General features: G+C 55.7%; 2 protein-coding genes across 2 annotated transcripts; both read right to left on the bottom strand.

Moving 5' to 3' along the window:
• Nucleotides 1-1373: 1373 nt before the first annotated feature.
• Nucleotides 1374-5768, bottom strand: LOC308041747 (ubiquitin carboxyl-terminal hydrolase 36-like; the record flags this gene model as incomplete). The annotated part of the gene is made up of 10 exons (XM_080346653.1): nt 1374-1875; nt 2174-2274; nt 2576-2716; nt 3004-3115; nt 3442-3524; nt 3708-3778; nt 4149-4216; nt 4435-4537; nt 4832-4942; nt 5225-5768. The coding sequence occupies 10 exons, from the start codon at nt 5766-5768 to the stop codon at nt 1374-1376; spliced, it is 1836 nt and encodes a 611-aa protein (XP_080202779.1).
• Nucleotides 5769-16463: 10695 nt separating this feature from the next.
• LOC308041748 (ubiquitin carboxyl-terminal hydrolase 36-like) lies at nt 16464-20856 on the bottom strand (the record flags this gene model as incomplete). Its single annotated transcript, XM_080346654.1, has 10 exons — nt 16464-16965; nt 17264-17364; nt 17666-17806; nt 18093-18204; nt 18530-18612; nt 18796-18866; nt 19237-19304; nt 19523-19625; nt 19920-20030; nt 20313-20856. 10 exons carry the CDS (start codon nt 20854-20856, stop codon nt 16464-16466), a joined length of 1836 nt encoding a protein of 611 aa, XP_080202780.1.
• Between the last annotated feature and the right edge of the window lie 1075 nt (nt 20857-21931).

Consider the following 21931-nt stretch of genomic DNA (forward strand, 5'->3'; position numbering starts at 1 on the left):
TCCCCTGGTGCAACTTGAGGCCGTTTCCTCTGCTCCTGGCGCTTGTTCCTGGGGAGCAGAGCCCGACCCCCCTGGCTCCAAGCTCCTTTCAGGCAGTTCAGAGCTCAGAAGGTCTCCCCTCAGCTCCTGTTCTCCAGCTGAACCCCCAGGTCCCTCAGCCGCTCCCATCACACTTGTGCTCCAGCTTGGTGAGGCCAAGTCCCAGGTGGCTGGTGAGGGAACAGGTGGGACTGGGAAGGGTGAGAGGATAAGTCATCCATACAATGTCCAGCCTCCCTGGACTGCTCTCCTGCCTGTCCAGATGTCTCCATGAGACCCCCTGGATCAATACCCATTGTAGAATGCTGCTATCACTTCTTGTATACACTGAAAAATGATAGAAAACAACTTGGAAAGAAAAACCCCTCTTTTATGAAATCGTGTTTGAAATCTTCACCATGAAGTATCTGACGGAAAGCTCTCCCAGGAGTTGTCCGAGTGCTGAGGACTGTCTCTCAGCCGTTCCTCCCAGCAGAGCTGTTCCAGCCTCGAATCCTCCCTGTGGCTCCTCTGGCCGCTCCCGCTGTCCCGCCAGCCCCGCCGGTTCCCGAGGGAGCGCTCCAGTTTCTTGCCCGGTGTCCCGGCGGCAGCGCCCCGGCCCCACAGGGACCCAGCGCGGGGCTGGGGCGGGCACAGGAACCGGCAGCAGCAGGTGAGGACGTGCATGGTGGTCCCCTCTGCTCTCCTTCCCTGGGGGCTGCCCTGCAGTTATTGACATAAAGAACAACTTGGTGGTCTAAATAAAAGAGGTTGCTGTGAGCTAAGAGGATAAAAAACAAAAAGGGGAGCCCAGAGAAAGGGGAGGAGACAGGACACAGACAGGGAGAGAGAAGTGGGAGAGTCAAAGAAGAATCAAGTGTTTTCCCTTAGAAGCAGAAAGGAAAAAAGGAAGGAAACGTTAAGAAAAGAACCCCCAGCGCTGTCCCCAGCCCCGGCTGCACAGCGGCGCCCAGAGAGCCAGTGCAGCCGCTGCCTGGGGAGGAGGCGACTCTGCAGCCTCCAGCTGTGGTGTCACCAGCTCCCATCGCCTCTGGGACACGCTGCCCTGCGAAGGCTGGCGAGGCCGCCCCTCTCCAGGGACTGGCGCAGCCACCCGCCGTCCCGAGCAAGGAGGCAGCAGCCAGTTCTCCAGCCTCTGCAGGGATGGGAGCAGAGCGGGGGCCTGACCCGCACCCCGACTCAGAGGGAGGGCAGAGCCCTGGGGCTGACGGGCTCTCCCCGCCCGCCTCCTGCTTAGCAAGGTACCAGCATCAGTCCTGCACTCCCCAACACAAGCCCCGGCTCCGGAGGCACGAGGCACCTACTGAAGTCTCTGGGCAGAAGCTCAGACTCACCTATGTGTTGGAAAGCGTCAGCTTCTTGGCCGGTGGTGGTGACATGGTGCTGCTGGGCTGCGGAGCAGCACTGGCCGACAAGAAGACCTTCAGCTTTGCCAGCACCAGGCTGGCAGGAGCCCTGCTGCGAGGGTCCCTTCCCGGTGTCCCGGTGTTCTCCCCGCTGCCCCACGGCTCCTGGCCGGGCATGGGCTCCGGCAGCCTGGGGGAGGCGGGCAGGGGCCCGGGCTCCCAGCAGCGCTTCCGAGGAACCTGCGCTTTGGCCCCACTGGTGTGACTGGGGCCGCAAAATCCTGGAGCCGCTCTGGGCGCGGGTGGCAGCTGCGAGGAGCGCGGCTTCTTGGGCCTCTGGGCTGCATCACCGGGAAACGCTGCAGCCGCGTGTGTGGCTTTCCGGGCCAGCTTGGGTGACGGTGACCCAGAAGGCAGCTTGACACGGCCAGGCAGGCTGGAGGCAGCTTTGGAAACGGGACCCTCTGAGCTCTTCCCGGGGTTGGGGATCCTGGGGAAGGCAGAGAAGGGCACGTGTTAACTGCCAGTGTCTGAGCGACTGCAACACTCTTGTCGTAGCTGCGAGAACCAGGAGCCAGAAGCTCCGAGGAAGTGAGGAGCTCTTGAGCTGCAGCAAAACCACTACAAGGGGCTGGAGCTCTCCCTGCCACCCTCCCCCGAGCCAGCACACTCACGTGGGCGCTGGGGCTGCCTGGGCCAAGCTCCTTCCCACACCCAGGCACGTGCCCCCAGCCCTGTCCCACATGCTGAGCAAGGGCAGAGGGGCCAGGGACACAGGGCACGCTCACCTGAGGTAGAACAGCACATACGCCTTCTGGTTAAGGACCACCTTGATGTTACTGGGGCGGACCACGTTGTCATTCATTTGGTACCACTGCCCGTCGCTGGCCTGCGGAGGGAGAGAGAATGGGGTCTGGCTGTGTCCAGGGATGCTCCTGGCCTGAGGAGGAGCAGGAACAGGCCCATCGGCAGAGCTCTGCTCCCCAAAAGTCCCAAGCGGCCCCGGGCAAGTGAGGGGACTCTGCGAGAGCAGAACTCCACTCTTCCTGTGACGGAGCACAGCCCGTACCCCCCAGTGCTCCACACCACGCACGTCTGCTGAGCACCCTCCTGTCTGCGCATTACACGGACCCTCGAGCACCTGCCAGCCCCCAGCACAGAGACGTGCTAAGAGAGCGCCCTGGGCTCACCATCACGTAGCAGTAGTAGTGTCCTGCGTGGCTGCTGTACCCCGAGTGCACCAGCACCGCGTAGAGCCCGTACATGACCGGATCCCCGCTGGTCTGGGACATGTACGGGCGGATGTTCAGGAGCTCAGGGTAGCCCACGTCCTGCAGAGAGAGGATGTCTCAGGAGCCTGCACAGCCGATGGCAAGAGCGGCTCAGCTGTCCTGTGAGTCTCGTCTCACGAGGGAGGGGGAACCTGCTCTCCACAGGCAGAGCCCACGGTGAGGAAGATGCCGGGATGAGCCAAACTCCCACCGCAGCGCACAGCTGGGGAAGGGCTGCAGGACTGCGGTAGAGCTCGCACCGCGCACAGAACCACCTCCCACCCTGCTCGGGGCAGCAGGGCCTCGGGACAGGACAGAGCCCCAGCTCTGGGTTGCTGAGCACTCACCTTTGTGATCTTGCCTCCAGTGAAGTCGGCAAAACGCTTCAGAGCAAGTGTGAGAACATTGGGCGCTCGGTGGATGGTGAAGCGTTTGGTTGCCGACACTTTCTTCTTGCATCTGCACAGGGAGAGCTTGAGCTATTCATGCTGTTCCACCACCTAGGTGCTTGTCAGCCCTGGCCAAGCCACAAACCCCCCGGAAATGACCCTGCTTGGGAGCGGGTACCGCTCCAGGGCACCTGCTCATGGCTAGGTCTGCTGGCTCAGGTCCTCGTCTCAAGAGGAGGGAGATGACGAGTGACAGGCTTCATCGCAGGCTTCACAGCCACGTACCTCACGGTTTAACGGTGGAGCAGGTAGAGAAGCCCTCCTGTACTGCAGCTGCCCTCCTGCTTCCCACCAGCACAGTCGCAGCCCCTTCCCGCCCCAGCCCCGCACACTCACTTGTCACACAGGTAGGCGTTCTCTCCGCCTAGCAGGTCTGGCTTCACAAACAGCTCCAGTGCCTGCTCTACGTTTGCGGCTTGCTGCCAGGACAGAGGAGAGGTCAGGGCCAGGCAGAGGAGGCAGCGCAACAACAGAAGCTGATTCCCTCTTGCCTGCACCGTGCCTGACGCTGGCAGGTTAAACAGCGTCGAGCAGTAGCGGTGCAGCTGCAGGAACATCCCCTGCAGAGCAGAGCGCCTCCCCGCCTGACCCTGCCCCGGTACCGTGATCTCCACCGGCAGGTCCAGACAGGGGTCAAAGGTGTCCGACACTGCTTTGCACATCAAGCACTTCACTGCAAGAGAAAGAGCAGTGAGCACCCCCTGGCACAACGCGGCACCGCCACCCCCAGCACAGCGCAGGCAGCTGCCGTGTTCCCCCTCTCCGCGTTTGGGCTCTGGGATGGCAGCACCAGCATTCGCAGCCTCTACGTGCTGGGACAACAAGTGCTGCTGGACAGCTGGCAACGTGGGTTCCTTTGCTGGTGGCAATGAGCTGGGCACCCACAGCCAGCAGCTTCGTGACCCACAGATACCAAAAGACTGACCAGCTGCAGCTCTGCATAATTTGCACATGCTTAGTGACTTTCCCAAGTTACTGCAAGGCTCTCGGGGAAACAGCAGCCCTGAGAGTCACAGGCCCAGGCCCTGGCAGCCAGCACTCACCACGGGACCGCAGGTGACCGCCAAAGATCTGGTGGATCAGGGTGGTGGCTTGGGTCTGGCGATCCAACCTAGAGACGGCAGCTCGGATCACACAGCGCCCGGCCCAAGAGCCGCCCCCAAGGGCCAGCGCTGTGTCCTCAGGATCCAAACCCAGCCCAGTCACAGGATTTGGGGACAGAACCGCAGCTGTGCTGGGGTGGAGGCGTCAGGAGAAGGCAGACAGCAGCCCAGCAGACAAGGGGACCAGCAGACAAGGGCAGTGACGGCCACCAGAGGCCCCACGTACTCTGTGCAGTCGGGCAGGCAGGCCTTCTGCATGGCATCGATGGTGAAACGGAGGAACTCGTGCGCGTCCTCTTGCCTGCCCCAGCGGATGTGCGGGGCGATCTCTGCAGGAGAGGGAGGGATCAGCCGCAGCACGCGCTGCAACAGAGGCAGGTCCTCCCGCCCTCTGTCGGGGCAGGGACTGCGGGGTGTGAGCTCCCTTGGTCCAAACCAGACTTCAGACTCATGTCGGCCACGGGGGAAGCCCAACAAGGCCCATGAAGGCCCTGACAGGCTCAGTGAGTTGTCTCAGAAGAACCTCTGCCAAGACGTGCCCTGGTCTCAAAGGTTCTGCTCCTGCAATAGTCTCTGCCCTCCCGCACGGCTACAGGAGGGGACGCGAGGGCAGCCATCCTTACTCTTGAGGTCTCGGACAAAGGACACTGGCTTTATCACGCTGCCGCTGTTCGCGAACGCCTGCGTGATGTGGTTCTGCATGACGCATGTCATGCAGAAGCCGCTTTGGTGACCTGGAGTGGGAGAGGAGAAGACAGAACGTTGAGGACAAACCCATCTTAGTCCTGGCTGTGTGCAGCACAGACAAAGCCTCTCAGACGCAGGGTGCAGAGCTCGGAACACTGCTACGGCCAGGAAAAGTGGATGCTCCCCTATGCAGGAATGTCCTCTCCACGGAGAAAAGGGCAGGAGGGAGCAGAGAAGGCACATCCGGCAGCCGCACAGCCCCCGGCAGAGCCGTGCGCAGGGTGCTGAGCACAGCCCCGGGACAGGTGGGCGCTCCCCTCCCCACTCACAGGTGCGGCTGTGCTCCTTGGACAGCAGGTAGTTGGCGAGCGGTGGCGTGTAGGTGAGGCACTGCAGGGTGGCGTTGAGGAAACAGGTGTTTCCCAGGTTGAGCAGCCCGGCGCCGATGCGCTGGACACGCTGCCACTGCATGGCGAGGCGCCCTGCAGGGAACAGCCCCTTCTGGGGCGCAGGGACGCCGTCCCCGTGGCGCCCCGGGGTCCGGTCGCTGCCTGCGGGGAGAGAGAGGCGGGTGAGCCGCGGGCTGCGCAGCACAGGGAGAGCCCCCGGCCCTCTGCACCCACCCTGCTGGACCGGCTGTCCCTCCTCAGCGCCGCGGGGGTGCTCGGCGGGCTCGGTGCAGGGGCTGAGCAGCAGGTACTTGGCCCGCAGCAGCTCCGGCTGGCTGGAGAAGCCGTGGCTGGCGGGCTGGAACTCGATCTTGTGCCGCAGCACCTTCTTGGCCGAGGTGCTCAGCAGCCGGCCCAGCGCCCCGGCCTCGCCTATGTCCCGCCGCGCATTCAGCAGCTCCCTTGGCTTCGCCGTGCCCGCCATGGTGTGTCACCGCACGTGCCACCGCCTCAAGGTCGCGCCGGTCTCTCGGTGACTCCCTCTGCGCCACCACACGCGCTTCCCGCGCCTCCTCCTCAAGTCCCGCCCTTCGCTGCGGTCGCTCGCGCTCGGCTCGGCCCACGGACTCCTCCCCTCGCCGTGCGCTCCGCTCCGCGTCCAGAACAGGACTGAGCTGCGCCTGCGCGTCCCCGGCAACGCCAGGGGTGGAACCTGCCGGGGGCGGGGCTTGTTGTGACGCCATCGCGCTCCGGCCACGCCCCAGAATCCCTAAATGATCCCACGCTGTAGTTCCAGTGCAGGGAACCTGGACACAGTGGTGGGTTTGGCCAACAAAAGCCTCTGCAAGTCTTACAAGGCCAAGACGCAAGGTGTGCACTGGGGGCAGAGCAAACCTGGTGTTGTACTTCAAGATTCTGTTCTCCAGACACTTTTCCCAATCATTTAACTTATACAGCAGCCAACACTGATTTCAATATTTAACAAGATCTTCCTTCCTCATAATTCTGAGTGCTTTCCTATGTCTTAAAACACCTCCCAATACCGATTTCTTAGGAACACAAATGAGAACAATCATTCCTGACCCCATCTTGTAAGTCAAAACCTTGAGAAAAGGGAGGGAGGCGGGGAAGCACAGGGCTGCTTGCAGCGTGAGTGGGAAAAGTGGAGAGAAGGTTTGTTACGGTGTACTTATACCACAAATAAACAATTCTAACAACAGCAGTAAAACAATTAACTCACATTCCTGACAAGCTGCTTGATTTTCAGAGAGGGTGTCCCGGTTTTGTTAAAACAAGTTTCTCTTTCAGTGATTTTTTCCTATCAGCTAAAGCCTTCACATTAACTGCATTTTCCTGGAGAACCAGACACATGTTTTGGTAAACCTAGCAATGGAATGCAAACTTATTGATAAGCATGGATGGACATCTCGTGAGAGGGGCGAGGAGAAACAAGTGATCAAGAAACTGATCAACTGTGTATAACATTCCATTCATGTGAATACTTCATATAAAATGGGAGATCACGAGGATCTCACTCTCTTGTTCTTATGGCCGACATTAGGAGAGGACCTTGCTAGTCGTCCCTGCGAACTGAGGCCTAGTGAGAGACTGAATCCAGCTCTGGTTGGCTGTGGAGTCTAATCCAGGACTTTGGGTGCTGGCTCTGCAGTTGCTGAGACTTTCAAGATTGGTTTTGTATATTTTGTATTATTTTCTCTATTCTTATTAGTAGCATTAGTAAAACATCTTTAATTTTTTCCAACTCTCTTCTCTCTGTTCTTCTTTTCCTCCCAATCGCCTCTCCTTAGTGGAAAGGGGGGAGAGGGAGGGGCAAAAGGGAGAAGTGGGGGGGAAGAGGGGGTTAACAATACATCTGCCAGGGTTTTATTGTCACCCCGCAATCTTAACCCTCGACAGATAATTGGCGCCCAACGTGGGGCTCGAGAAAGGGGTAAATCTGGAGATTTTGGCTCTGTGTTTGCTAATTGGTCAAGCGAATCTTTCGAAAGGCTGACTAACAATATTTTTGTTTTTTCGCTAGGACAGTTCGCAAATGTTTTAGAGAGCTTAGAATATCCTTGGAGTTTTGATAGAACTGTGATGGTGTTATCTGGTTTGCTGAATGTGTGTCAGTTTGTGCTTCTGTTAAGAGAAATGGCGTTCAACAGGAGGTTTGCGTCTCTTTTCAGTCCTGAGATTTGTGATGCGTCTTCGGAAGCTTTAGCAAAAAGCACTCCTGGCCGCTCGAGAAAGAGCAAAACAGCGAAAGCTGCCGCTGCAGCCACTGCCCCCACAACAGTACCTTCGCAGGCTGAAGCTACAGCTCCTCCGCAGAGTTCCTCTGCCAAGGTCGCTTCTGATAACATTAATTCTGCAGCCTTAAAGGCAGCCCCCCCTTCTTCACACACTGGGCACTGTTGCCGCTGTAACCATAGCGATCACAGTGACAGTCATTCAGACTCTGGAAATGAATCAAATGATGGTAAACCCATATCAGCATCAGTTGCTGGTTGTAAGAAAGTCACTAGAAAGACCACCCGTGCAGCAGATGATGGCACAGGGCCAGCGTCAACCCAAGGGGCACCATTAGGACAGAGAGGAGATGAAGTGACCACCACTCGATCCTTTTCTCCAGGTGAGCTGAGAGATCTGTGAAAAGACTTTAGTCGTCGTGAAGGCGAGAATATTTTAACCTGGCTGCTCCGATGCTGGGACAATGGGGCAGAAACAATTGAACTGGAAGGTGGTGAAGCCAGGCAGCTGGGATCTCTGTCAAGAGATTCCACCATTGATAAGGCAATTTCAAGAGAATCTAATGCCACTACTCTCTGGACCCGACTCCTGGCAGCTATGAAAGTAAGATTTCCCTACAAGGAAGATTGTATATCCAAGTTAGGGAAATGGAACACGATGGACAAAGGTATTCAGTTCCTGAGAGAATTAGCTGTGCGAGAGATCATCTATTTTGGACCAAACAGCCAAGAGGGAACAGACCCAGATAGAATCAATTGTTCACGACCTCTGTGGCGCAGATTTGTACAAAGTGCATCACCTGCATATGCTAAGTCATTGGCAGGAATGCTCTGGTCATCTAGAGGTGTACAAGATATTACTGAAGTGATTGAGCAGCTCCGTGAGTTTGAGGACAGCCTTGCTGGTTCTCTACGCGCTTGTGTCTCTGCTGTGGAGAAACTGTGTGAAAAATCTGATGACCGGTTTGAAAAGCTATTGCAAGAAATCAAAGAACTCAGAGAAGACACAGACGATTCACGACCTGCACAAACCTATGTTTCAGCTATTAGGAAAAGGCGTTTCCAATCTCGAGAGAGAGGACACAGGCAGCCCACAAAAAGAGGTTCACTGTGGTTCTTCCTACATGAGCAGGGAGAAAACATGAATAAGTGGCATGGAAGACCTACCTCAGAACTTCAAGAACGAGTACGTGAGAACAAAGGAAAAACTCCTAGGAAGGTGGCTGCTCCAGCTTACAAAAGGAGCAGAAGAGATTCTGATGCTCTTGAAGGAACCTCTAATTCACACCCAGAGACTGTGCAAACCAGAAATTAGAGGTGCCCTGCCTCCAACCAGGTGGAGGAAAGGGATAACAGAGTTTATTGGACTGTATAAATACAATGGCCTGGTACAACACACCCCCAGGAGTACAAAGCTTTAGTGGACACTGGTGCACAGTGCACAATAATTCCTTCTAATTATAAAGGAACGCAATCCATCAATATTGTTGGAGTGACTGGGGGATCCCAGGAACTGACTGTTGTAGAGGCTGAAATGAGCCTACCTGGAAAAAACTGGCAAAAGCATCCCATTGTGACTGGTCCAGATGCTCCGTGCATCCTTGGCATAGACTACCTCAGGAGAGGGTATTTTAAGGACCTCAAAGGGTATAGGTTGGCATTTGCTATAGCAGCTGTGGACACTGAGAAAACTGAACAGCTGTCTGATTTGCCTGGCCTTTCAGATGATCCTTCTGTTGTAGGACTGCCGATGGTTGATGATCAGCAGGTGCCAACTGCTACCACGACGGTGCATCGCCAGCAATATCGCACCAATCGAGGCTCTTTGATTCCTATCCAGAAGTTGATCCGTCAATTGGAAAGCCAGGGTGTGATCAGTAAGACTCGCTCACCTTTTAACAGCCCAATCTGACCAGTGCGTAAGTCTAGTGATGAGTGGAGACTAACCGTGGACTATCGTGGCCTTAATGAAGTTACGCCACCACTGAGTGCTGCTGTGCCTGACATGCTAGAATTGCAATTTGAACTGGAGTCAAAGGCAGCTAAGTGGTATGCTACAATTGACATTGCTAATGCATTTTTCTCTATTCCTGTAGCAGCAGAGTGCAGGCCGCAGTTTGCTTTCACCTGGAGAGGCATCCAGTACACGTGGAATCACTTGCCCCAGGGGTGGAAACACAGTCCTACCATCTGCCATGGACTGATCCAGACCACGCTGGAGCAAGGTAAAGCTCCAGAACACTTGCAGTATATTGATGACATCATCGTATGGGGCAACACAGCAAAAGAAGTCTTCGAGAAAGGTGAGAGAATAATTCAGATTCTTTTGGATGCTGGTTTTGCCATAAAACGAAGCAAGGTCAAGGGACCTGCACGAGAGATCCAGTTTTTAGGAATAAAATGGCAAGATGGCCGTCGTCAGATCCCAATGGATGTGATCAACAAAATTGCTGCAATGTCTCCACCTACTAATATAAAGGAGACACAGACTTTCTTGGGCGTTGTAGGTTTTTGGAGAATGCATATTCCTGACTACAGCTAGATTGTGAGCCCTCTCTATCGAGTGACTCGTAAAAAGAATCAATTTGAGTGGGGCCCTGAACAAGGACAAGCCTTTGAACAAATTAAGCGTGAGATAACTCATGCAGTGGCCCTTGGACCAGTTCGGACTGGACTAGATGTTAAAAATGTGCTCTACACCACAGCCGGAGATAATGGACTTACCTGGAGCCTCTGGCAGAAAGCACCAGGAGAAACCCGAGGTCGACCCTTAGGTTTTTGGAGTCGAGGATACAAAGGATCTGAGGCCAACTATACTCCAACTGAAAAAGAGATACTAGCAGCATACGAAGGAGTTCGAGCTGCTTCAGAAGTGATTGGTACTGAAGCACAGCTCCTCCTGGCACCTCGACTGCCGGTGCTGAGCTGGATGTTCAAAGGGACGGTTCCCTCTCCACATCACGCAACCGAAGTTACGTGGAGTAAATGGATTGCATTGATCACACAACGAGATCTAATTGGAAGTCCCAGTCGCCCAGGGATCTTAGAAGTGATTACAGACTGGCCAGAAAGCAAAGACTTTGAGATGTCTCCAGATGAGGAGGAAGTAAAACGTGCTGAAGAAGCACCACCGCATAATACTCTTTCAGAGACTGATAAGCACTATGCACTGTTCACAGATGGATCCTGCCATCTTGTAGGAAAACATTGAAGGTGGAAAGCTGCTGTGTGGAGTCCCACACGACAAGTTACAGAAGCCACTGAAGGACAAGGTGAATCTAGTCAGTTTGCAGAAGTGAGAGCCATCCAGCTGGCTTTGGACATTGCTGAACGAGAAAAGTGGCCAATACTTTATCTCTATACTGACTCATGGATGGTAGCAAATGCCTTGTGGGGGTGGCTACAGCAATGGAAGAAAAGCAAATGGCAGCGCAGAGGTAAACCCATTTGGGCTGCCACACTGTGGCAAGACATTGCTGCTCGGCTAGAGAGCCTGCCTGTGAAAGTTCGTCATGTAGATACTCATGTGCCTAAAAGTCGAGCCACCGAGGAACATCTAAACAACCAACAAGCAGATCAAGCTGCTAAGATTGAAGTAGCTGAGGTGCACTTGGACTGGCAACATAAAGGTGAACTTTTCCTAGCCCGGTGGGCCCATGATGCTTCAGGGCATTAAGGTAGAGATGCAACATATAAATGGGCTCGCCATCAAGGGGTGGATTTAACTATGGACACTATTTCACAGGTTATTCATGAGTGTGAAACTTGCGCCGAATTCAAACAAGCAAAACGGTTAAAGCCTGTATGGTATGGGGGGCGATGGTTAAAGTATAAGTATAGAGAAGCTTGGCAGATTGATTATATTACACTTCCACAAACACGTCAAGGTAAGTGTTATGTACTTACAATGGTGGAAGCAACCACTGGATGGTTGGAAACATATGCTATACCTCATGCTACAGCCTGAAATACTATCTTGGGTCTTGAAAAGCAAATCCTTTGGTGACACGGTACGCCAGAAAGAATTGAATCAGACAATGGTACTCATTTCAAAACCAGTCTTATAGACAACTGGGCCAAAGAACACGTTATTGAGTGGGTATATCATATTCCATATCATGCACCAGCCTCTGGGAAAATTGAAAGGTACAATGGTTTGCTAAAAACTACACTAAAGGCACTTGGTGGTGGAACCTTTAAAAACTGGGATTCACATTTAGCAAAAGCCACTTGGTTGGTCAACACCAGGGGATCAACCAATCGAGCCGGGCCTGCCCAATCAGAAATTCTACGGACTGTAGAAGGAGATAAAGTGCCTGTAGTACACATGAAAAACATGTTAGGAAAGGCAGTCTGGGTTACTCCTGCCTCAGGCAAAGGCAAGCCCATTCGTGGGATTGTTTTTGTCCAGGGACCTGGCAGCACCTGGTGGGTGATGCTTAAGGATGGAGAAGTTCGGTGTGTACCTCAAGGGGATTTGAGTTTAGGTGAAAATATGCAATACTGAACTGCATGATGTGAATTGCCGTACTAACAGTATTTAATAAGTGTCTTCCAGATCAAGACAGTGATGATGAAACCAGAGCTAGCTTCTTTGAGTGGCGCCTGACAACTTCTTCGAAGTTGATGTCTTTAACCCACAAACAGTGGTCATGAGATGCACTTGTACTATTTTTTCCTGCCCTGGATAACTGTTGCGACAACATGAACGTAATGAACTTTTCAAAGGATGGTCCACTAATTAAGATTAATTACTCCTGTGTATATATGTACATATGTGTATATATATATATAGTAGTAGTGATTAATTAGATTGTGTTGATAGATTGTATTGATAAGGTTTAAGTATTCAGTGAATGGCATATTATAAGGGGTAGAATGTCCTGGTTTTGTTACAAACAAGTTTCTCTTTCAGAGAATTTTGCCTGTCAGCTAAAGCCTTCATATTAACTGCATTTTCCTGGAGAAGCAAACACATGTTTTGGTAAACCTAGCAATGGAATGCAAGCTTATTGATAAGCATGGATGGACATCTCGCGAGAGGGGCAACGAGAAACAACTGATCAACTATGTATAACATTCCATTCATGTGAATACTTCATATAAAATGGGAGATCACGAGGATCTCGCTCTCTTTTTCCCTATGGCCGACATTAGGAGAGGACCTTGCTAGTCGTCCCTGCGAACTGAGGCCTAGTGAGAGACTGAATCCAGCTCTGGTTGGCCGTGGAGTCTAATCCAGGACTTTGGGTGCCGGCTCTGCAGTTGCTGAGACTTTCAAGATTGGATTTGTATATTTTGTATTATTTTCTCTATTCCTATTAGTAGCATTAGTAAAACGTCTTTAATTCTTTCCAACTCTCATCTCTCTGTTCTTCTTTTCCTCCCAATCGCCTCTCCTTAGCGGAGAGGGGGGAGAGGGAGGGGCAAAATGGGGAAGGGGTTGGGGAAGAGGGGGTTAACAATACATCTGCCAGGGTTTTATTGTCACCCTGCAATCTTAACCCTTGACACTCACAAAATAGCTGTGTGGCTGGCCTAAAACCCTGGTTCCCCAGGGTTTGCTGGGCTGTGTGGTCCCTTCTCCAGCCTGCTGTGACCAGAGGGTCATCCTTCTCTGTGCCAAAAAGTAATGTTGCGAATACAAGAAGTAAGAAAACTGAATTCAGTTTGTAAAGGATTGAATTTTCTGGGCCCAGTCTTATATTGATTTCTTCCCCAGCGTGTGCCTGGGCAGTCTATTTCCTGACAACCTCCGAAGATGTTCAGCAGAATCTGTACAAGGAGATGGACGGCGTTCTGGGGAAGGGACCAATTACACATGAGAAAATGGAGCAGCTCAGGTGGGTCCTATGGAAGGAACTGCGGAGGAAGGTTGTGTGGGGACAGGGGCTTCATGTACTGGACCTGGTGCCCAGCCTACACTGGGACAGGATAAGGCATCCCAGAGCTACTCTGTTCTTTTTTCTAGAAGTGATCAAGCCACAGCATGACTTGCAGCACAGACAGAACGTGCCGTAGGGCTCCAGACATGGGGACCAAGCTGCTGTCTTCAGGGTGTCTATAAGAAACCCTTTAGGTTCATTGGCAGAGCACAGAATCAGTGCCCAGGCTGCCAGGCCAAAATTTTTTTGCTTCTTGTTTTGTTTGGTTTCTCTCCTGGTTTTCAGAAAGTTATCAGTCATTTTAATGGTTGGATTCATTTTAGACATACCTAGAGAGAAAGCATGGAGTAATCTTCTTTCAAAAGGGCCACAGAACTAGGATGATAGCTGGTCAACAGTGTGCCTTTATTTTTCATGCATCTGTTGGTGCAACGGGGTACGTTTTGTATTTGGACTAATGTCAGAGTTTCAGTAAGGGAGTATTGAGTGTGCGGGATTCTTGCCCCGTCTTGTATGGGTGAGAGGTTCAGGATAAGGACTGGTGTGTTTATGCTTTTAAGCAGAGTCAGTTTGGTTTAAAATCAGAAAAAAAAGTGTGGCGAAGAGAGATTTCAGTAGCCTTCCCTAAAAGCTGATAATGAGATTCAATGCTTCTTGTGAAGATGCTGGGATTCTTGGCCAGGAAAAAGACAATGAAGTGCCTCGGTGTGGCTTGAGAGAACTCCAGGAGCAGACTGTGGCCCCAATGCAGCAGGTGCCACCACAAGGACATGGACAAACTTCTCTCTGGGAGGGTTAAACTGACCAAGTCTTATGGTTGCAGGTACTGTCGGCAAGTCCTGTGTGAGACAGTGCGAATGGCACAGCTCACTCCCATTGCTGCACAGCTGCAGGAGCTGGAGGGAAGAGTCGACCAACATACCATCCCCAAAGAGGTAGGACAGTACTGGGAGCACCAGAGCACGTTCCTTTCCTGGAGGGGAATTTGCCGTTTCCTCTTCTTCCTGCAGGGTGGTGAGGCACGAAGACCATTTCTTCTGACGCTGTTGAACCCGAGCAGCTGCTCTGGCATCTCAAAGTACAGCTTAGCTCGAACTTCAACCTGTAGTTCCTCTGTGGCAGAGGCTCTGGGAATTCATGGTCTCTTCCTGAGCAGCTTTGCTTCCAGTTCTGGGTCCACCAGGGGTGAATTGTCTTTTGAAGAGGCTTACGGGTTCAGTTGTGCATAACAGAGCATGATTTCAGGCCTGATCGTATCACCCAAATACTTGTTCTCACTGAGATTCATCTTCATACTTGGCCCTCCCTCCTTGCCATTGTTCGCTCTACCCACGCTCTTTTGTTTTGTTTTCATTACATTCTTTGAGACAGACTTCTACGCATCTGGAAAAATATCAGGACAAGATCATAGAAACCCTGGCTGTGACCTTTAGGCACTATTACAATGCAAAGATAGACGTGCGATAGAATCATTTTGGTTGAAAAACACCTCTACGATCATGGAGTCCAACCGTTCCCCACCCCCGGAACTGGCCCGTGTCCTGAGACTCTCATCTCAGGTCTGTCCAACCCTCCATGGATGGTGACTCCAGCACTGCCCTGGGCAGCCTGTTCCAATGCCCCACAGCCCTTTGGGGAAGAAATTGTTCCTAAATCCAACCTCAACCTCCCCTGGCGCAAGTTGAGGCCGTTTCCTCTGCTCCTGGCGCTTGTTCCTGGGGAGCAGAGCCCGACCCCCCTGGCTCCAAGCTCCTTTCAGGCAGTTCAGAGCTCAGAAGGTCTCCCCTCAGCTCCTGTTCTCCAGCTGAACCCCCAGGTCCCTCAGCCGCTCCCATCACACTTGTGCTCCAGCTTGGTGAGGCCAAGTCCCAGGTGGCCGGTGAGGGAACAGGTGGGACTGGGAAGGGTGAGAGGATAAGTCATCCATACAATGTCCAGCCTCACTGGACTGCTCTCCTGCCTGTCCAGATGTCTCCATGAGACCCCCTGGATCAATACCCATTGTAGAATGCTGCTATCACTTCTTGTATACATTGAAAAATGATAGAAAACAACTTGGAAAGAAAAACCCCTCCTTTATGAAATCGTGTTTGAAATCTTCACCATGAAGTATCTGACGGAAAGCTCTCCCAGGAGTTGTCCGAGTGCTGAGGACTGTCTCTCAGCCGTTCCTCCCAGCAGAGCTGTTGAGCCTGGGATCCTCCCTGTGGCTCCTCTGGCCGCTCCCGCTGTCCCGCCAGCCCCGCCGGTTCCCCAGGGAACACTCCAGCTTCTTGCCTGGTGTCCCGGTTGCCGCGCCCCGGCCCCACAGGGAACCAGCGCGGGGCTGGGGCGGGCACAGGAACCGGCAGCAGCAGGTGAGGACGTGCATGGTGGTCCCCTCTGCTCTTCTTCCCTGGGGGCTGCCCTGCAGTTATTGACATAAAGAACAACTTGGTGGTCTAAATAAAAGAGGCTGCTGTGAGCTAAGAGGAGAAAACAAAAAGGGGAGCCCAGAGAAAGGGGAGGAGAAAGGACACAGACAGGGAGAGGGAAGTGGGGGAGTCAAAGAAGAATCAGAAGTGTTTTCCCTTAGAAGCAGAAAGGAAAAAAGGAAGGAAACGTTAAGAACAGAACCCCTAGCACCGTCCCCAGCCCCGGCTGCACAGCGGCACCCAGAGAGCCGGTGCAGCCGCTGCCTGGGGAGGAGGCGACGCTGCAGCCTCCAGCTGTGGTGTCACCAGCTCCCGTCGCCCCCGGGGACACGCTGCCCTGCGAAGGCTGGCGAGGCCGCCCCGCTCCAGGGACTGGCGCAGCCACCTGCCGTCCTGAGCAAGGAGGCAGCAGCCAGTTCTCCAGCCTCTGCAGGGATGGGAGCAAGAGCGGGGGGCTGGCCCTGCACCCCGACCCAGAGAAAGGGCAGAGCCCTGGGGCTGACGGGCTCTCCCTGCCCGTCTCCTGCTTAGCAAGGTACCAGCATCAGTCCTGCACTCCCCAACACAAGCCCCGGCTCTGGAGGCACGAGGCACCTACTGAAGTCTCTGGGCAGAAGCTCAGACTCACCTATGTGCTGGAAAGCGCCAGCTTCTTGGCCGGTGGTGGTGACATGGTGCTGCTGGGCTGCGGAGCAGCACTGGCCGACAAGAAGACCTTCAGCTTTGCCAGCACCAGGCTGGCAGGAGCCCTGCTGCGAGGGTCCCTTCCCGGTGTCCCGGTGTTCCCCCCGCTGCCCCACGGCTCCTGGCCGGGCATGGGCTCCGGCAGCCTGGGGGAGGCGGGCAGAGGCCCGGGCTCCCAGCAGCGCTTCCGGGGAACCTGCGCTTTGGCCCCACTGGTGTGACTGGGGCCGCAAAATCCTGGAGCCGCTCTGGGCACGGGTGGCGGCTGCGAGGAGCGCGGCTTCTTGGGCCTCTGGGCTGCGTCACCAGGAAACGCTGCAGCTGCGTGTGTGGCTTTCCGGGCCAGCTTGGGTGACGGTGACCCAGAAGGCAGCTTGACACAGCCAGGCAGGCTGGAGGCAGCTTTGGAAACGGGACCCTCTGAGCTCTTCCCGGGGTTGGGGATCCTGGGGAAGGCAGAGAAGGGCACGTGTTAACTGCCAGTGTCTGAGCAACTGCAACACTCTTGTCGTAGCTGCGAGAACCAGGAGCCAGAAGCTCCGAGGAAGTGAGGAGCTCTTGAGCTGCAGCAAAACCACTACAAGGGGCTGGAGCTCTCCCTGCCACCCTCCCCCGAGCCAGCACACTCACGTGGGCGCTGGGGCTGCCTGGGCCAAACTCCTTCCCACACCCAGGTATGTGCCCCCAGCCCTGTCCCACATGCTGAGCAAGGGCAGACGGGCCGGGGACACAGGGCACGCTCACCTGAGGTAGAAGAGCACATACGCCTTCTGGTTAAGGACCACCTTGATGTTACTGGGGCGGACCACGTTGTCATTCATTTGGTACCACTGCCCGTCGCTGGCCTGCGGAGGGAGAGAGAATGGGGTCGGGCTGTGTCCAGGGATGCTCCTGGCCTGAGGAGGAGCAGGAACAGGCCCATTGGCAGAGCTCTGCTCCCCAAAACCCCCAAGCGGCCCCGGGCAAGTGAGGGGTCTCTGCGAGAGCAGAACTCCACTCTTCCTGTGACGGAGCACAGCCCGTACCCCCCAGTGCTCCACACCACGCACGTCTGCTGAGCACCCTCCTGTCTGCGCATTACACGGACCCTCGAGCATGCGCCAGCCCCCAGCACAGAGAGGTGCCAAGAGAGCGCCCTGGGCTCACCTTCACGTAGCAGTAGTAGTGTCCTGCGTGGCTGCTGTACCCCGAGTGCACCAGCACCGCGTAGAGCCCGTACATGACCGGATCCCCGCTGGTCTGGGACATGTACGGGCGGATGTTCAGGAGCTCAGGGTAGCCCACGTCCTGCGGAGAGAGGATGTCTCAGGAGCCTGCACAGCAGATGGCAAGAGCGGCTCAGCTGTCCTGCGAGTCCTGTCTCGCGACGGAGGGGGAACCCGCTCTCCACAGGCAGAGCCCACGGTGAGGAAGATGCCGGGATGAGCCAAACTCCCACCGCAGCGCACAGCTGGGGAAGGGCTGCAGGACTGCGGTAGAGCTCGCATCGCGCACAGAACCACCTCCCACCCTGCTCGGGGCAGCAGGGCCTCGGGACAGGAAACAGCCCCGCTCTGAGTTGCCGAGCACTCACCTTTGTGATCTTGCCTCCAGTGAAGTTGGCAAAACGCTTCAGAGCAAGTGTGAGAACATTGGGCGCTCGGTGGATGGTGAAGCGTTTGGTTGCCGACACTTTCTTCTTGCATCTGCACAGGGAGAGCTTGAGCTATTCATGCTGTTCCACCACCCAGGTGCTTGTCAGCCCTGGCCAAGCCACAAACCCCCCGGAAATGACCCTGCTGGGAGCGGGTACCACTCCAGGGCACCTGCTCACGGCCAGGTCTGCTGGCTCAGGTCCACGTCTCAAGAGGAGGGAGATGACGAGTGACAGGTTTCATCGCAGGCTTCACAGCCACGTACCTCACGGTTTAACGGTGGAGCAGGTAGAGAAGCCCTCCTGTACTGCAACTGCCCTCCAGCTTCCCACCAGCACACTCGTGGACCCTTCCCTCCCCAGCCCCGCACACTCACTTGTCACACCGGTAGGCGTTCTCTCCGCCCAGCAGGTCTGGCTTCACAAACAGCTCCAGTGCCTGCTCTACGTTTGCGGCTTGCTGCCAGGACAGAGGAGAGGTCAGGGCCAGGCAGAGGAGGCAGCGCAACAACAGAAGCTGATTCCCTCTTGCCTGCACCGTGCCTGACGCTGGCAGGTTAAACAGCGTCGAGCAGTAGCGGTGCAGCTGCAGGAACATCCCCTGCAGAGCAGAGCGCCTCCCCGCCTGACCCTGCCCCGGTACCGTGATCTCCACCGGCAGGTCCAGACAGGGGTCAAAGGTGTCCGACACTGCTTTGCACATCAAGCACTTCACTGCAAGAGAAAGAGCAGTGAGCACCCCCTGGCACAACGCGGCACCGCCACCCCCAGCACAGCGCAGGCAGCTGCCGTGTTCCCCCTCTCCGCGTTTGGGCTCTGGGATGGCAGCACCAGCATTCGCAGCCTCTACGTGCTGGGACAACAAGTGCTGCTGGACAGCTGGCAACGTGGGTTCCTTTGCTGGTGGCAATGAGCTGGGCACCCACAGCCAGCAGCTTCGTGACCCACAGATACCAAAAGACTGACCAGCTGCAGCTCTGCATAATTTGCACATGCTTAGTGACTTTCCCAAGTTACTGCAAGGCTCTCGGGGAAACAGCAGCCCTGAGAGTCACAGGCCCAGGCCCTGGCAGCCAGCACTCACCACGGGACCGCAGGTGACCGCCAAAGATCTGGTGGATCAGGGTGGTGGCTTGGGTCTGGCGATCCAACCTAGAGACGGCAGCTCGGATCACACAGCGCCCGGCCCAAGAGCCGCCCCCAAGGGCCAGCGCTGTGTCCTCAGGATCCAAACCCAGCCCAGTCACAGGATTTGGGGACAGAACCGCAGCTGTGCTGGGGTGGAGGCGTCAGGAGAAGGCAGACAGCAGCCCAGCAGACAAGGGGACCAGCAGACAAGGGCAGTGACGGCCACCAGAGGCCCCACGTACTCTGTGCAGTCGGGCAGGCAGGCCTTCTGCATGGCATCGATGGTGAAACGGAGGAACTCGTGCGCGTCCTCTTGCCTGCCCCAGCGGATGTGCGGGGCGATCTCTGCAGGAGAGGGAGGGATCAGCCGCAGCACGCGCTGCAACAGAGGCAGGTCCTCCCGCCCTCTGTCGGGGCAGGGACTGCGGGGTGTGAGCTCCCTTGGTCCAAACCAGACTTCAGACTCATGTCGGCCACGGGGGAAGCCCAACAAGGCCCATGAAGGCCCTGGCAGGCTCAGTGAGTTGTCTCAGAAGAACCTCTGCCAAGACGTGCCCTGGTCTCAAAGGTTCTGCTCCTGCAATAGTCTCTGCCCTCCCGCACGGCTACAGGAGGGGACGCGAGGACAGCCATCCTTACTCTTGAGGTCTCGGACAAAGGACACTGGCTTTATCACGCTGCCGCTGTTCGCGAACGCCTGCGTGACGTGGTTCTGCATGACGCATGTCATGCAGAAGCCGCTTTGGTGACCTGGAGTGGGAGAGGAGAAGACAGAACGTTGAGGACAAACCCATCTTAGTCCTGGCTGTGTGCAGCACAGACAAAGCCTCTCAGACGCAGGGTGCAGAGCTCGGAACACTGCTACGGCCAGGAAAAGTGGATGCTCCCCTATGCAGGAATGTCCTCTCCACGGAGAAAAGGGCAGGAGGGAGCAGAGAAGGCACATCCGGCAGCCGCACAGCCCCCGGCAGAGCCGTGCGCAGGGTGCTGAGCACAGCCCCGGGACAGGTGGGCGCTCCCCTCCCCACTCACAGGTGCGGCTGTGCTCCTTGGACAGCAGGTAGTTGGCGAGCGGTGGCGTGTAGGTGAGGCACTGCAGGGTGGCGTTGAGGAAACAGGTGTTTCCCAGGTTGAGCAGCCCGGCGCCGATTCGCTGGACACGCTGCCACTGCATGGCGAGGCGCCCTGCAGGGAACAGCCCCTTCTGGGGCGCAGGGACGCCGTCCCCGTGGCGCCCCGGGGTCCGGTCGCTGCCTGCAGGGAGAGAGAGGCGGGTGAGCCGCGGGCTGCGCAGCACAGGGAGAGCCCCCGGCCCTCTGCACCCACCCTGCTGGCCCGGCTGTCCCTCCTCAGCGCCGCGGGGGTGCTCGGCGGGCTCGGTGCGGGGGCTGAGCAGCAGGTACTTGGCCCGCAGCAGCTCCGGCTGGCTGGAGAAGCCGTGGCTGGCGGGCTGGAACTCGATCTTGTGCCGCAGCACCTTCTTGGCTGAGGTGCTCAGCAGCCGGCCCAGCACCCTGGCCTCGCCTATGTCCCGCCGCACATTCAGCAGCTCCCTCTGCTTCGCCGTGCCCGCCATGGCGTGTCACCGCACGTGCCACCGCCTCAAGGTCGCGCCGGTCTCTCAGTGTCTCCCTCTGCGCCACCACACGCGCTTCCCGTGCCTCCTCCTCAAGTCCCGCCCTTCGCTGCGGTCGCTCGCGCTCGGTTCGGCCCACTGACTCCTCCCCTCGCCCTTGCCGTGCGCTCCGCTCCGCGTCCAGAACAGGACTGAGCTGCGCCTGCGCGTCCCCGGCAACGCCAGGGGCGGAACCTGCCGGGGGCGGGGCTTGTTGTGACGCCATCGTGCTCCGGCCACGCCCCAGAATCCCTAAATGGTCACACACTGTAGTTCCAGTGCAGGGAACCTGGACACAGTGGTGGGTTTGGCCAACAAAAGCCTCTGCAAGTCTTACGAGGCCAAGACGCAAGGTCTAGTTCAGTCCGAACTGGTCCAAGGGCCACTGCATGAGTTATCTCACGCTTAATTTGTTCAAAGGCTTGTCCTTGTTCAGGGCCCCACTCAAATTGGTTCTTTTTTCGAGTCACTCGATAGAGAGGGCTCACAATCTGGCTGTAGTCAGGAATATGCATTCTCCAAAAACCTACAACGCCCAAGAAAGTCTGTGTCCCCTTTTTATTAGTAGGTGGAGACATTGCAGCAATTTTGTTGACCACATCCATTGGGATCTGACGACGGCCATCTTGCCATTTTATTCCTAAGAACTGGATCTCTCGTGCAGGTCCCTTGACCTTGCTTCATTTTATGGCAAAACCAGCATCCAAAAGAATCTGAATTATTCTCTCACCTTTCTCGAAGACTTCTTTTGCTGTGTTGCCCCATACGATGATGTCATCAATATACTGCAAGTGTTCTGGAGATTTACCTTGCTCCAGCGTGGTCTGGATCAGTCCATGGCAGATGGTAGGACTGTGTTTCCACCCCTGGGGCAAGCGATTCCACGTGTACTGGCACCTGCTGATCGTCAACCATCAGCAGTCCTACAACAGAAGGATCATCTGAAAGACCAGGCAAATCAGACAGCTGTTCAATTTTCTCAGTGTCCACAGCTGCTATACCAAATGCCCACCTATACCCTTTTGGGTCCTTAAAA

This window comes from Nesoenas mayeri (genome assembly GCF_963082525.1).
Source record: "Nesoenas mayeri genome assembly, chromosome: 6".
Classification (NCBI taxonomy): Eukaryota; Metazoa; Chordata; class Aves; order Columbiformes; family Columbidae; genus Nesoenas; species Nesoenas mayeri.